The sequence below is a fragment of the Manacus candei genome, unplaced genomic scaffold (genome assembly GCF_025592945.1).
Source record: "Manacus candei isolate 608988 ecotype Guabito, Panama unplaced genomic scaffold, ASM2559294v1 h1tg000122l, whole genome shotgun sequence".
NCBI classification, from domain to species: domain Eukaryota; kingdom Metazoa; phylum Chordata; class Aves; order Passeriformes; family Pipridae; genus Manacus; species Manacus candei.
In genome coordinates, this window is record NW_026138170.1 from 188,701 (window position 1) to 204,478 (window position 15,778).

The window sequence follows — 15,778 nt, forward strand, 5'->3', positions numbered from 1 at the left end:
AGGGAAAGGTAAAATGGGAAAGGGGAGCTGTCAAAAATGCTTTGCCTCCCTCTCTCTCCTTTGCCAGCTGAGGGGTCTCTTGTGCCAACCATGAAAACTCGCAGGAGTGAACCTTCAGAGTATCATGAAGGCCAGGAATGAATGTCCTGGAGATTCCTGAAGCTCAGACTAAGGCACCTTTCTCATAAATGAACCTTCTGGGAGCTCCTGCTAACGAGGCACCAGGGCTGGGTGATGTCCCCTCTCCTTGGAGAGCAGATGAGACCAAGTCCCCACTCTATCCCAGTTAAGAGACCAAAAATGAAACAGTTAACGTTTGTGCCTCAAGTGGAGCTTCCTGTTTGGTCTTTTAGATTGTTTTTTCTCAAATTTGGGGGAAAAATATTTTTTTTTTTTTTGCAAATTTACCCTGGGTTGCACCAGTTTTCCATGTTCCCAATGAATTTTTATCACTACAGGTTCTTTCTGGAGATCTTAATACTTTTGAAGGTAACTGAAGGAGAACATCTCCCTGCTGCCCGTCTTTGTTCTCCTAAAAATCCCAGCTCAGCTATTTTTTTCCCCCCTCCCTCAGATATCTGATGTTAAATCACCTCATCAGTGCATCAGGAATGATTGGATCTGTCCTGGCTGCTGCTGGCTGTGACCCAGGGCGGGATTTTATGCCCTTTTTGCACCAGAGTTTGGGAGTTAAAGCATCCAAGCTGCCTGCCCTTGGCAACTGTGCTCCTGGCAGGATGCATCCCACTGATTAGAGAGAATTAAAAACAAGAAAGCACTGCTCCTGTGGGACAGGTGGGAATTCAGAGATAAAGAGTTTCCAGGATCCATCAGCATCCAGCAAAGGGGGTGAGTGTGAGCTCCCCTCCCCGTTTTCCCTGGTGGTCCTGCAGCAACGGAGATGTCCAAGCCTGTGATCCATCCCCATGCTCCCCTGTTTGGGATTGCAATGTTCCAGCAATCCTGGAATTCCAGATTTAAGCCATTCTTCCTCTTTGGCTGGGGAATGTGTGTCCAGGTCCTCCGAAGCCCTGCCTGGTGATTCCCATTGACTGCCTGGACTGGCACCTGGCCGGAGCAGGGCAGAGCCAGGAGAGTGGGGTACAGCCAGCCTGGCCAACAAACCATTCCTGAGCCCAGCAGATGTTCCTGCAGCCTCTCTGCTCCCCGGGGCCGATGCCAGGCTGGTCCTTTTCCAGCAGCTCCGTCACTTGACACCGGGAACAGTTCGCTGGGCTTTTGTGGCACATTGTACCAGTCAGGGACCTCGTGCTGGGAGGAGGGAGGGGAGGGGGCAACGGGACATGAACTTCTTCAGGGCATTTTTTTTTTTAGGTTTTGAGCTCGTTCTGTCTTGTAAAAGCTCTTGGCAGTATCTCCTGGAAAGTGTATCCTGCTCTCCAACCTCAGGCTGTGGCTCACGGGGTTTTATGTCAGGATCTCTTCTGCTGAGGGCAGGGAGGCTTTATGTGCTTTCTCAGTGTGTCTCTTGGGGTTTGGTGGGACACACCATCCTCTGCCCCTTCCCAAGGTGGTTTCTGGCTCTGCTTGATGTGCCAAAATGATTTTTTTCTTTATGCACAGGACAGTGACTGCAGAACTTGTGTATTTTTGCTGTTTTCCCGAGTTCGTGCAGTTCAATTATTTCTTTCCAATTTCGGTTTTAAACACAGACCTGCAGTGAAGATGGCCAAGGTTTTATGTCCAAACATGATGTCCATTATGTCTGTGAGAGCTGGTAGGGAACCTAAATCCTAATACTGCTTTTTACCTTTCTCCTGCTCCCACCCTGCACACACACTGAGGGGAGCTTTGCTTTAAAATCCCTCTGTGCCCAAACATCAAGTCCACATGGGTGCTCAGCCACGAGATCCTGATCCCACGGGCTGTATTTCATAGAATCACAGAATGATTTGGGTTGGAAGCACCTTAAAGACCACTGAGATCCAACCCACATTGGCAGGGACACCTTCCACTAGCCCAGGTTGCTCTAAGCCTCATCCACCCTGGCCTTGGACACTTCCAGGCAGTGGGGCATCCACAGCCTCTCTGGCCAACCTGTTCCAGTTGCTTCAGCACACCCTGAAGAAAGAATTTCTCCCTGAAATTTCCCCTGAAGAAAGAACATCTCCCTAAAATTCCTTCCCTCACCGCGCTTTGCCCCCCTCTGTGTTTCCTCGCAGGCTGACGGGGAACGAGCCCCTGACCATCCTCCCTCTGACCTCGGAGATGGAGGAGGCGGCGGTCAAAGCCCACTACAAGGTGTGTGACCGGCTGAAGCTGGAGAAGAAGCAGCGCAGGATGTGCCGGCGGGACCCGGGCGTGGCCGAGACCCTGGTGGAGGCCATCAGCATGAGCGCCCTGGAGTGCCAGTACCAGTTCCGCTTCGAGCGCTGGAACTGCACCCTGGAGGGCCGCTACCGGGCCAGCCTGCTCAAGAGAGGTCAGTAGGGCGGGCAAAGATCTGGGGTGGTGCCACCCCCTTGCATCCATCCCCTCCCCTGGCATCCTGGTGTGCCCTGGGGCGTCCCCACCTCCCCAGAGAATCAGAGAATCAGCTGGGTTGGAAGGGACCTCCGAGATCATCCAGTCCAACCCTTGATCCAACCCCGCCGTGGTTCCCAGCCCATGGCACTGATGCCACATCCAGTCTGTCCTTAAACACCTCCAGGGATGGAGAATCCCCCACTTCCCTGGGCAGCCCATTCCAATGGCTGAGCACCCTCTCTGCAAAGAAATTCTTTCTAATGTCCAACCTAAACCTCCCCTGGCACAGCTGCAGACCCAGCCCTCTTGTCTTGCTGATGGTTGCCTGGGAAAAGAGACCAACCCCCCCTGGCTCCCCCCTCCTGTCAGGGAGTTGCAGAGAGTGAGGAGGTCTCCCCTGAGCCTCCTCTTCTCCAGGCTGAGCCCCCCCAGCTCCCTCAGCCTCTCCTCACAGCACTTGTGCTCCAGTCCCTTCCCCAGCCTTGTTGCTCTTCCCTGGACCTGCTCCAGCCCCTCCATGTCCTTCCTGAGCTGAGGGCCCAGAACTGGACACAGAGTTCTGGCTCGCAGGAGGCTCCAGCTCAGCCGTGGCAGTGCCCAACGGGGCCGAAGGATGTGCTAATGGGGGTAATTTATGGGCTGATGGCCGTAATTTATGTGCTTCTCTCATCTTGCTTCCCGCTGGAAGCTCCTCTCCTTGGAGGCTGGAGATGTCTGTGTGTTTGTGTGTATCTTCATCCAGTTTGCTCCTCGTTTCTGCTGGAAGTTGAGCTCTTGCTGGAGAGGAAGGTTTTGAAACTCCCAAAGCTGTCCCCTCTTTTTTTCCCCCTAATTTTTCCCGGTTTTTTACCCTAATTTCCCCCTGATTTTTTCCTGATTTTCTCCCTAATTTTTCCCTGCTTTTCTCCCGATTTTTCCTTCCTATTTATTTCCCCCCTCTCTTCTCCTTCTTTTCCCCCCCTCTTCTTCTTCCCCCCCTTTTTTCCCCCTTCTTTTTTTCCTCTCTTCTTTTCCCCCCCCTTTTCTTTCCCTCTTCTTTTTTCCCCCTTCTTCTTCACCCCTTCCTTGTTCCCCCTCTCCTTCTTTTCCCCCTTCTTCTTCTTCCCCCGCTTTTCCCCCCCTTCTTTTTTTCCCCTTCTTTTTTTCCCCTTCTTTTTTTCCCCTTCTTTTTTTCCCCTTCTTTTTTTCCCCTTCTTTTTTTCCCCTTCTTTTTTTCCCTCTTCTTTTTTTTCCTCCCTTTTTCCTCCCCTTCTTTTTCCCCCTCTCTTCTTCTTCACCCCTTTCTTGTTCCCCCTCTTCTTTTCCCTCCTTCTTTTCCCCCTTCTTTTCCCACCTCTTCTCTCCCCCTTCTTTCTTTTCTCCTCCTCTTCTTTTCCACCCCCCCTTTTTATTTTTTTCCTATATATTATGTCACTCTTCCAGGAAAGGAGTTGAGAAAATACCTTCTTAAGGGAAACAAGGCAAACCAGGCTGTTCTGTGCTGTCCTGTTGGGGAGAGGGCAAGAGGAGCCCCATCATAGCACGGGGCAAAGCCTGTGAATATTTGTGTTCTGTTACTGCCCTACCCAGGGAAAAGCTCCTGGCTGTGTGTGGAGGGTAATTCCCACATCTCTTCCCAGCGGTTCAGATGGAGGTGACCATCTGAATATTGGAGGATCAGGTGGTACTTTTACCTCCTTCCTTCGTGCTGTCTCACACAGTCCAGTTTTCCCCACCCTCTCAGTAAATCCCGTTGTTATTTCCAGCTTGCAGCTAAAATGCAGCAGGACCATTTTACAGACAAAAAAGGAGGGGTTTAGTGACTTCCAGAAAGTCCCACACTCAGAGATGGACCTGGACCTGGAAACCCGGGGGCTGATGTCTTTAAAGACAAGAGCAGAGGTTTGCAGGGCTCCCTCCCTCGCTAATTAGTGAGGAGGAGTAATTCAGAAGCGCCAGGGCTTAACTAATGCACTGTCACTGAGTGGTGGAAACAAGGAAAGTCCTTATGAAACCCAAGAGGTCCAAGAGCCAGAGAGCTGCAAGACGTTTAAAAATATCCCCGCATGCCAGAGGAGTCCCTGGATTAGTGGTGCCTTGGGAAAGCCAAGCACTTTCTCATGCTGACACCTGGAGGCCACAGCTTGTTCCTTCAGACGGGCCTGTCCCCCTGGGCAGCCCTGGACGAGGAGCAGCCCCAAGTTGAGCTGCCTCAAAACACCGTCGGGACCCCCCCCGGTCCCACCCCTTGTCAGGGACCCGGGTAATAAATGACAGCCCTGAGGGCTGCAGGGCTCTGCCTGCTGTCTCATTCTGCCGTGTTTTATGTCCCTGCACCATCTCTGCCCTCCACCAGCGCTGTAAATCCTTCAGGTGCTGTTCCATGGAGCAACACCCTGCCCTGTAAATCTTTCTCCTCCTCTCCAGGAGCTGCTGGTTCCTGGTTCAGCGTTGCAGCGAGTGATACCCCAGGGCAAAGAGGCACATGTATCACCCTCTCAGACACAGCTATTCGGGGGTGGGCTTGTTTCCTCTCCTCCAGGAGCAGCTTCTTAAGGAGTAAAGAAAAAGGGGGGGGGGGGGGGAGAAACCAACCCAAAAAACAAAAATCGAACCACTTTTTTCACTTAAAAGCGGAGGGAGAAAGTTTTAAACTTGGTCACCAGAAGAGCCTGGCTGCTGGGTTTGCAGCTTGGGCTGATGCAGCCCGTTTCTTAAAATAACAGGGGATTGTTTGAGGGACTCGTTATCCTCTTTGGATCCTCGCAAACAATTTTGGAAATGGCTGAAACTGGATAGCTGCGGCCTGCAGGCTGTCAGTGCTGCGGGGGTTAGAATGCCTGCATTGATTTGAAGCTCATTATCTTGTTACAGAATATCTTGGTGCAATCAAACAGGGCGTGGCAGAGATGGCTTTGGGGCTGGCCAGAGCCAAATGTCACGTGGAGTTTGGTTGGAAGAGCTGCCCGTGTGGGTGGGACGATGCCCATGGGGATGAGATGGGCACTGGGAATCTGTGGAGCTTCCAGGGATGGGGAATGGGAAGGGTAGAGCCCAAGCTGATGGGTGGAGGTTGATGGAAGGGGAGAACCTGGCAGGTGAACCGTTTCTCCTGGATTTCTGTTGTGGTGGCACAGGGGAGTTTTCACACCCACTGGGAATCCAGTGCTTCCAGTCAGGAGCTCTTCAGGCAGGTTGTGCATCTGGGCTAATAAAACCAAACCACATCCAGGCAGTTTGCTGGGGCTTAAGTGCCCAAGGCCGGGTTGGATGGTGTTTGGAGCAGCCTGGTCTGGAGAAAGATGTCCCTGCCTGTGGCACAGGGATTAGAGCAAGATGGACTTAAAGGTCCCTTTTAACCCAAAGTATGTCATGATTGCAGTGTCTCAGACCTTCAGAGGAGAATTCACACACCCTTTTCCATTCAGGACTCTCTCAGCACACTGGGAACTCTTCATTTTGTAGCACAGTGGCAAGAAGCCAATTCTACAGTCCAGGAGGACAGAGACTTGGGAACATCTGTCTTTAGTAGTGGCATCCCTCTGGCAGGCATGTGAGCAGGCTGACCTAGGGTGTAACCTAGAAAAAATACCCTACAAAGGGTGAAAGCTGCTTAGAAGGCATTTGCTACCCAGAGGAGTTCAGAATCCATGAGGTTTTGGTGTGTGAATTAAAGTAAAGGATTCTCCCAGCAGTTCCAATGAGAGTGTTTGCAATGCTGGAGATGTTTCTGTGGTGTCAGAGGATGTGGTCTAACTTCGGGGGGAAAACAGATGGAAAAACTCTGAATTTGGCTTCCCAGCCCTGACTAGTCCTTAAAATGTCCTCAGTGAGTGTGGAGTCGAGCCTTTTTTATTTTAACTTTCCTTCAAGTGAGGAAAAGGTTCCTACTCCTCTTTTCCAGGTGAGCAGTAGAAGGGTTGGATAATTCCTACCACAGTCTGGTTTGAGTCAGAACCCTTGGGAGGACCAAACCTCAGTCCCCTGGGCTGGATTTTCATCAGTCCTTGTGCACCTGGGAGTGTTTTGGGAAGGCAGGCTCTGGGAATGGGCCAGGAAGTGCCCCATGAGCTTGGACTATCATGGACCCCTCAAGGAACAGTTCCAAAAACGACCTGGCAGTGTCTCTGCATGTCCTCGGTTGACACACCAGCTCACAGATATATCCACTACTGGCACCAGCCACTTGTGTTATTTTTGAGTGGGGGATTTCTTGAGCCCCATCCAAAGCTGGACTGGAATTGCATCTCAAATATGCAGTCGTTTACGGCTTCCATGGCCGGAGAATGGGCAGCTATAAATACTGCCATGTTTGCTTTTTATTTCTGGCTTTTGCGATTTGGATTGAAATCCTGGGGCTCTCTGAGTGTCACTTAAACTGGTGAGGGGAGTGGATGCTGTCACATCCCTGCAGGTGAGTGTGGAGGTGTAAAGAAGGGGGTTGTACAGGGAAGGTTTGAGGTGTAAACTGCTTTTTGAGGCACTCAAGTGAGGTGCTGTGTTGGGGTCCCAGCCCTCAGGTGCCTTCTGGTAATTCTGTTGGACTGGAATAGGACCCAATGACTTTTTTTCAGGGAGAAAGGGAAGAACAAGGAGCACTCATGGTTCCTGCTCCAGATATCACACTGGAATCTGTGATGGGTTCCTGCCCTTTGGTGTCCCCTTGGTAGCAGCATTTGCTGTCCCATGATACCTCCATGGCCTGTCCAACCCTTCATGGAATCATGGAGTGGTTTGGCTTTGAGGGGACCTTAAAGAGCATCTCACTCCAACTCCCTTCTGAGGGCAGGGACACTTTCCACTATCCCAGGTTGCTCCAAGCCCTGTCCAGCCTGGCCTTGGACACTCCCAGGGTGGTACAACTCCTGCTCAGCTCTGTTTCCAGGCACAGATTGTGCACAGAGTGACAACCACAGAGACTTTATTCACATCCTTTAATCCTGGCTTTTGCCACCTCCACACATTCCTTGCCCCCTCTGTGTCCTCTTCACCGTCAGTGATGCACGTAGAGCTTGACGTGCTTTGAGGGTGTCACAGGATGGACCAGGCTCTTCTCAGTGGTGCCAAGCAACAGGACAAGAGGCAATGGGCAGAAACTGATGCCTCACAGGCTGAGAACAGACTTCATGGGCTGAATTTCCTCCTTCCTCAGTGCATGGAAAAGGATGATATCATTTGATGGGATGGGAGCTCTGAGTGAGTCAAAACTGCAGAAATCCAGAACCAAGTGCTGTCCTTAAAAAAACACCTTTCACAGACTCATAGAATCCCAGAATGGTTTGGGTTGGAAGGGACCTTAAAGATCATCTCCAAAGTGATGCCCAGGACGTTCCACCTGGACATGAGGAAGAACTTCTTTCCTGTGCGGTGACCGAGCACTGGAAGAGGTCGTCCAGAGAGGGCGTGGAGCCTCCCTCACTGGAGACATTCCAGAGCCATCTGGACACAATCCTGCGCCACGTGCTGTGGGATGACCCTCCTCGAGCAGGGAGGTGGGCCCAGATGCCCCGCTGCGGTCCCACCCCGCGATTCCGTGACACAACTCAAGCTCTTCTCACCACAAGTTTTCCCTCAGCGTCCTACTGCTTTTTTTTTTTTTTCCCTTTCTCTAACCTTTCCCCCAGCCCCAACTAAAGCCTCTCCCTCCTCCCCGCTGCAGGTTTCAAGGAGACAGCCTTCCTGTACGCCATCTCCTCGGCGGGGCTGACCCACGCCATGGCCAAGGCGTGCAGCGCGGGCCGCATGGAGCGCTGCACCTGCGACGAGGCGCCCGACCTGGAGAACAGGGAGGCCTGGCAGTGGGGGGGCTGCGGGGACAACCTCAAGTACAGCAACAAGTTCGTCAAGGAGTTCCTGGGGAGGAAGCCCAACAAGGACCTGCGAGCCCGGGTGGACTTCCACAACAACCTGGTGGGCATGAAGGTGCGTTGGAGGCCGCTCGGGGTCTGGAGGGGGCGGGGGGGAGCGGTAAAGGGGCTGCCTTCGGGGTGTGGGAGCAGGAGTGTGGGATGCAAAATGCGTGGAGGGATCCTTCTTCTGGAAGGGTGAGGTCTCGCTCGTGGGACTGTGCCCTCGTTTTGTCGCTGTGCTTTGAGGGTTGTGAGAAATGATGGAGAGGGAGCAGAGGGGAAGGAATGGGACTGGCCAGGTCTAGGAAGTAGGAGGTGGGGATAAGGGTTACTGGTTTTCCACAAGGAAGACAGGGCTTACTCTACAAAGGGATGGAAAGGCAGGTTCTTCAGGCTTACGTGAGGTAGGACACAGAGGAAGGGATTTATGCTGCTGCAACACAGGTTGGGGGACACTTTTCTTGAGCAGTTCAGTAGAACATGGACAATAGAGCATCTCCATGACCAGGTTTCTTTAACACTGACTGGAGAACCTGGCAGGGGACCAGGGTGGACAGATGAATTTCTGACTGACCTCAGACCCTTCAGCTTTGTTTTCTGGCAGAAACCTTCCATGTCACCCAGAGCTGATGTGTTTGCAGGTGACAGTGCTTGGGTGTCAAATGCCTTTTTCCTTTCCCATCCTTATCCTCTCTACTGGAGGACTTCCTGCCCTCTACACCTTGCTCTTCCCACGAGGCTTTACCCTCCTGCCCAGGGGCCCCCCTGCAGGACTGCCAGAGTTCAGGAAACACTTGGACAATACTCTTGAGCACATGGTGTGATTTTTGGGGTTGTCCTGTGCAGGGCCAGGATTTGGACTCAGTGATCCTTGTGGGTCCCTTCCAACTCAGGGTATTCTACGACTGATGTAAAGGACAAAGTGTCTACAATTGCTGGGTCATCCCAGCAAGGGGAAGGGGAGAGGAAGGGGCTTTCCACCTTCTCCCATGATCTGCTTGGCTGCACCTAGAGTTGCCCAAACACGAAAATCCCTCAGATTGGCCAGCACAGGTGCTCAGGATCAGGGTTTCACTGCACCAACCTCCGAGGGGGACATACTGTAAGGCCAGAAATAGCCTTCGAGCCTTGTTATTGTCTGTGTGATTGGATGCGGGCTTGGGGCTGGGATGGGGGACCTGGGTCTCCAGTTTCCCAGGCAAATGCAGCCCCAGCCAGTTGTGCATTCTAGGAATGGCCACCCCAGCTCAGTTGTTCCCGTGCGTATGTAGAAAATGTCATTCCTCGCGACAGAGTTGGGCCATCGGGGAATGCCACCAGCGAGGGCTGGCCAGCAGAAAGTCTGCCCCTCTCCCCACCACCAGGTGCTCCTGGACAGTGCCGAGATCAGGATTAGAAACATCCTGGATTTAGCTGCTGTCTGGTTCTGGCTGACAGCTTTTCTGCTCTGGATTAAGGGGCTCAGTGTCTGTGAACTCCTGTTGCAGCTCTTTGACGTGTGAAACAGGCTTTGCAAGATGATGGAAGTTCGTTTTAGTCCTTGTGGTTGGTTGTTCTTGAGGACCTGTCCCATCTCTTTGGAGTTGACTGTGCGGCAGATGGGATTGACAGTGGAGGGTGGTCCATGGAGGCTGTGATTTCATGCTGGATGTTGCTGTGAGATGTCCTGGCTCTCCTGGCAGATAATACAGTCTCATCAAAACCGTGGCTTTAGGTGCCATTGGCATGTTCCTGTAATTCCATGAATATCTACCAATAGTGGTGGGGCTAAAAATCTTGCCCAATGGATTTGACCCAACTCCCAGTGTTCCCAACCCCAGCAGCTGCAGTCAGGACGCCCATGTGGCTGAGACCAGTCTTGGAATTAGGTCAGGTGTCCTTACCTACCACCTGTGCTCTACACTATGTCACTTGGAGCTAAACAAACTCCAAGAATGAGTTGGAGGGCTTGAATCTTCCCTTTCTTCCTTCCCTTTCTTGGTCCCACTGCGAGTTAGTTCCCAGGGGAAGATGCAGGACTCTCCAGCATCCTCTGCCTCCCCTTTTTTTGGCACAGTCGGGCTCTGGTCATTGGCAGTGGTTTCTCAGTGTAATATCTGCAGCTAAACAGCTGAGTAACAGTTGTGACGGTTGTCCAGACACTCAGAGCTCTCCTGGCAATCCAAGTCAAAGACCTTTGCTGCAGGTCAGTGATCCACTCACTGTTCCTATTTTTGTCCACCCACAACGTGTCAGTCGAGTTGGTGTTGCTGCCTGACAGCTTTCCTTGCCTGTTGGCAGCAGCAGATGAAATGATTCCTCTGTTTGTGCTGCTGGAATAATTGGACCATGCTCTGGTTGAAGGACAAGCCAAGCACCAGATCCCACACCAGCACCATGAAACCAGGCACAGAACAAATGCATTTCACATTGGGAAGGAAGTTTTTAGGAGGATGACACTTCAGGATCAGGAGAACATGGATCTGGTAGAGTCAGGATACGTGGACCTAAACCACTGGCACAATCTGGTGTCATTAAGATGATCAGAAATGACGACTCAAAACTCGTTTTGTAACTGCAAGTTCAAAACTTGCAGTGCTTCCCTCAGATTCCAAAATTGAAACCAGTTTGAAGCCTGAGCATTGACCCTCTTGGTGTGGTTGGTGGATTGGGTGTAGATTAATCTACACTTGGGTGTAGATTAATATCAGGTTCCACCCGTGTCTTTCCTCCTGGTCCCACTGCGAGTGCAGTGTTGGAGGATGAGGTTGTTCACCAGGTACCACCACGTTTTCCTTGCTGAACTTACTCATATTTTCCTTGAGGAAGGTGGTGGGTTAAATACAATTCTCAGCATGTTTTCTCCACTTGTCTGTCTCCAAAAGGAGCTGCCCATCCATAACTCCTGCCATTCCAACCATTCGAGCGGGATTTGCTAACCCGGCGACTACAACAGCCTGAAAGCACTTTGAACTAACCCAGTTTGGCTGTTTGAACAGTAACTCGTATGGATTTGATCAAAGGCAATACAGGAGTGCAGATAGCCTTGATTTGGGCCATTTTGGAGCTGAACAATTTTGAACTGGAGCACTGAGAGCCTGTGGATCGTTGTGTGTGTGTGTGTTCGCCAAGGGAGTGGAGGAATATCCATTGGTGGTCTCTCCCATGTCATTTTTCCCATCTAATCACTCCCAACCGTGGCAAAACATACAAATAGTCCCTTGAGACCCAGCAGAAAAAAAAAAAAAAAAAGGACCTGTGCTTAACTGAGTAATTTGGCAACCAACCTTCTGCTCAACAGAGCAGTTTCTCCATGGTGTCACCCCAGCAAACAATCCGTGTGTTTCTGAAGGGTGACATTATCTCATCCAGCCTAGTTTTAGTGTCTCTTGGTGGAAGTTCTCATTTAATTATGATTTTACTTCTGCTTTTTATTTTTTTTTACAACTTTGATGGGCTGTCTGTAATTCTGCTGCCACCAATGAACTAATCACTGAACATGTTGTGCCCGTGGTGGCTCACCACGTTATATGATATGAGCTCAGTGGTTAATGAAAGGGCGAGCTTGTCTGGTGTGAGGATGAGGTAATTAGACCAGGACTTCTCCAACCTCCTCTTTATTGAAAAGTAGGAGCTCTGAATAGACCACTTATTAAAAAAGCAATTTCCCTTCCTTTGCCAAATCTACTCTTTCTCATCCAGCCATTCTTTCTGAGGGGTCCTGGGTGGAGAGGGTGTGTGTTGGGGGGGAGATGGTTGTGTGTGTCGAGGGGGTGGTGGTGGTGAGAGAAGCCAACTGTATTAAAGCCCCATTGCCAGCAGTGAAGTTTCTTAGTTATATTAAAAGAAGCCCAGGCAGCCTTGCTAAACCTCTCATCTTCTCTCTATATCCTCCCCCCCCCTTCCTCCCCCTTGTACACACAAGTGCAGCCCTCTTTTGTAACCCATTAATGAAAAGTCGGAATATTAGAGCACTCAATTAGTTCCACTGGGCTTGAGTAAGTGATGTTTTAATTAAATTTGCCCAGTTTCTCAGCAAAGTATCATTAAACATGACTTTCCAACTCCCTCTCTGGAGCGTTGCTAAGTTTCTTAATCCCAGGAGTGCTGACCTCTTCCAGAGGTATGTCTGGTCAAGCATGTCTTACAGATCCAAGGGGCACTATTAAAGGGGGCTGCTGTTACCCAAGGAAAAAAAATTATCCTGTTCTCATTCCCTTTTTCCTTTATCCCTCCAGAAGGAGGGACACAACCCTTTACCTTCAGGACCCGTGAGAGCCACAAGTGTAGAGGGCAGAACTATGGGAGGGCAGAAACAGGGAACAAAACAAAGGCTTTTCCCCAAAAAAGGTCTCCCTTTAAGCAGTGAAATGGAGAGCAAAAAAGTCTTTCCCCCCCAAAAAAGGTCTCTCTTTAGGAAATATCTTGCTTTGAAACTGGTTCCCTTCATGAGGCTTGGTTGGTTTTGCACAGGATGTTTTGGTCTGTGTTTCTGAAGGATCATGGAATAGTCGAGTGGTTTGGGTTGGGAAAGACTTTAAGGATCATCTCATTCCAACCCCCTGCCATGATCCTTGTCTACCTTGCTGTAGGATTTGGGTCCAGACCCATCCTGAGACACATTATGCCCGAAACACCTTATACCTTGAACCATATGGGATGCTCTGGAGAGGATGGTGAGAGGTGCATGGACTTTTCCTTGCTGTTGACTTGCTTATTTTGGAATTCCGTGCAAGGAATGGCTTTTCCCCGCCCCGGCAGTGCTGGCTGGGATCTCTCTGGAGGGGCTGAGCGTGCTGGAGACGGACTCTCCATATCAGGGAGATGTTTGCCCAGCTATCATCTGTCTGAGGAACTTCATGAGCTATCACATAACAGGTTATCAGAGCCCAGCACCCTCTTCATTTCTGCATCTCCGTTTTACAGGGTGGGGAAATTGAGACCCCGAAAGATTAAGTGACTCACTAAAGGTCACACACAGGCGTAGCAAAAGCACAGCCTTGCACCCTGGTCTCCTGTTGCAGAGACTGTGTTTACAAGCACTGACCATCCAGTCCCATCCAGTTCCTCCCAGTAAACATGATTCCAGTCGAATTCCAGAGTTTGTCTAACAGGCAAATTTAAATGTTAATACCGGTGGTTTTTTTTTTTCCTGCACCCTCGAGATGCGTAATAATTGCTATTTTTGGGACGAATATGTGAGCTTAAGACAGTTGCTGCATGGAAAAAAAAAAAAAGAGACATAATGCATCCTTTAGGCAGCTTCTTTAGGGTTGTGTTTGCAGTGGAGAAATCCCATCACATGTTTACCAAGGTACAAACCAAACCTAGAAGATAACGTCCTGAGACGAGCCCTGGGCTCGATGTACAGATCGGTTTTCAGGGCCACCACTGGTATTAACTGCTGCAGGTTATGACAGGTAGGAATGCCCATGGAATGCTTTCTGGATTTTTCCCTCTTTGCAGGCTGACACTGGCTCTGCCAAAGTCTTTCTAAGGCCTGGAAATCAAAACTCTGGAAAACATTGCTTGCTGTTGTCCATAAGTGTTTCCAGTTAATTGTTTATGTGGATGTGAAGCACATTAGGAATACTAAAGGGGGGGAAAAACACTTCTAAGATTCTCAGTTTTAAGTAGGGTTGTGTTGTCTGTGCTTAAATGTTTGTATTTTAATACATATGTCCCTAAAATATGAGTGCCTGTATTTTTGAAGAAGGAAGGGTGGTGGAGAGGGAAAATTGTCCTGAAAAAAACCAAGTTGAGAACGGGCTCAGAAGCTGTTTTTTTTTTTTTTAACAAGATAGAAGGAAAAGAAGGGAAAATTTCTAATCCAACCAAAGGCATTGGCCAGTGCTAAGGGACAAGTCTGGTCTCCTGGTTGTGTGGGGACCGTGGCCGCTGTCCAAACAAACAGTAACGCTCGGGCTGAGGGAATGACTAAGCCTGTTTAAATCGGAGAGGGATCTGTGAGGAGGGGATGGGAAGGGTTTAATTCGTGGAGGAGCATCCCAAAGCCCTTTCTGAAGCAGGGGCAGGCTTTTCCCTGGATGAGCTGGCTCCGGGGGGGGGGGTGGGTGTTGGTGGCTCAACGCTCCCTCCTCTGCCCCAAACCATAGCGAATGGTCGGAAGCCTGGGAGCCGCAGCCCGGCCGTGACGACAGCGGAGCCATAACCCAGGAATTCCCACTGCTGCTGCCCAGACGAGAGCGTTGTCTGAAAACCACGGCCGGGGCCCCGTGACCCAGCTGGGAATGAATGGGAATCTGTCCTCGGCTAAAACACTGAGAAATTGTGTGTTGCAGCATGTCTGAGACTGATCATTACGGGGGCACTTAGTCTGAGCTTCGCAGCGAAACCATTGTTGGGAGGGAGGATTACATGTTGCATAGCAATGCTCTGCTGTGATCCCTTCTCCCCATGGCTCTTGTAAAGCCATTTGGGCAGCCAGTCCAGCAGCCCTATCTAATTTCCTCGGAGCAGCAAACGCCAGGAAAGATGGTTCTGCCTCGCTTTGTTTTCCTCGGTGTTTGGTGTTCTCACAGCGAGATCGATGGGAATGTGTGTTCCTAAGTCAGGCTAATTAGCTCAAAAAGCTTCGTTCCCCTCCCAGACTACTCTGTTCGAGGCTACCAGACCAGGTGGTTGTTCAGAGGAGAGAGGGAGGACATAATTTCCGTGTGTGATGCTATCCCTGACCCGCTAGTTGTCTTTGTTTGGCTTTGTTGCCATGGTGGAAGCTCTTTACAGCATATAACTCAAAGGATACTCCTTATTTCTTCTACTCCTGAGTTACAACTCTGCTGCTGTGTGGTAGCTGTGGAGTTTGGACCAGAGGGAGCATGAAATATTTTGTGCTTTGGATTTAATTTAATTCATTCTGCCTCGCATCTATGAGAAAACAGAGGCATTCCAGGTGGCCATTGCCTTGGTGTGGATGAAATGAGTATTCAGTGGTGATGCCTTGTGTTCAGGAGAGATTCAGGTCTGTGTAGGATGGAAGTAAACCTGGCTCTGAGCCACGATATGCCATGAAAAGAAAGCAGGAGCTACCTTATTATGAGGTACCTTCAACACAAAATTATAAGTTTATAATAAAATCTTATTCTGCCTCATCTCCCCAGGACTTTTTGGGTAATAAAAGCCGTTTTATTCTGTCCTGGAAGCCCCTCCAGGTTTGAAAGCATGCTCTAGACATCTCCTCATTTGTCCCAGGGCCCAGCCAGGAAAGCTTTCTCCAGCGCTGCTCCAAGCAACCTGCTGACTTGGATCAGCCCTGCTCTGCTTCCTGAAGAAACGAGGTGGATTTAAGTGCCTGTGACAGGAGCTTGCAACAAGAGGAGGGAAGGTCTCTGTGGAAGCTGGGGAGCGAGACGAGAAGCGGGAGGGCTTTGCCAAGACTCCTTCTGGCTCGTGGGTGGTTTGGGGCCCGTGGGCAGCGGTTCCCCGTCAGGCGTCGCCTGCGGGAGCCGCGTCGTGACTGACAG

General features: G+C 50.6%; 1 protein-coding gene across 1 annotated transcript in view; it reads left to right on the top strand.

Moving 5' to 3' along the window:
* The window catches only part of LOC127462229 (protein Wnt-9a), a 62,353-nt gene that overhangs the window by 35,961 nt on the left and 10,614 nt on the right, over nt 1-15,778 (top strand). The window contains exons 2-3 of the mRNA XM_051770682.1: nt 2,184-2,443; nt 8,126-8,388. Coding sequence (XP_051626642.1) covers nt 2,184-2,443; nt 8,126-8,388 — 523 coding nt within the window. The remainder of the gene's footprint in view (nt 1-2,183; nt 2,444-8,125; nt 8,389-15,778) is intronic.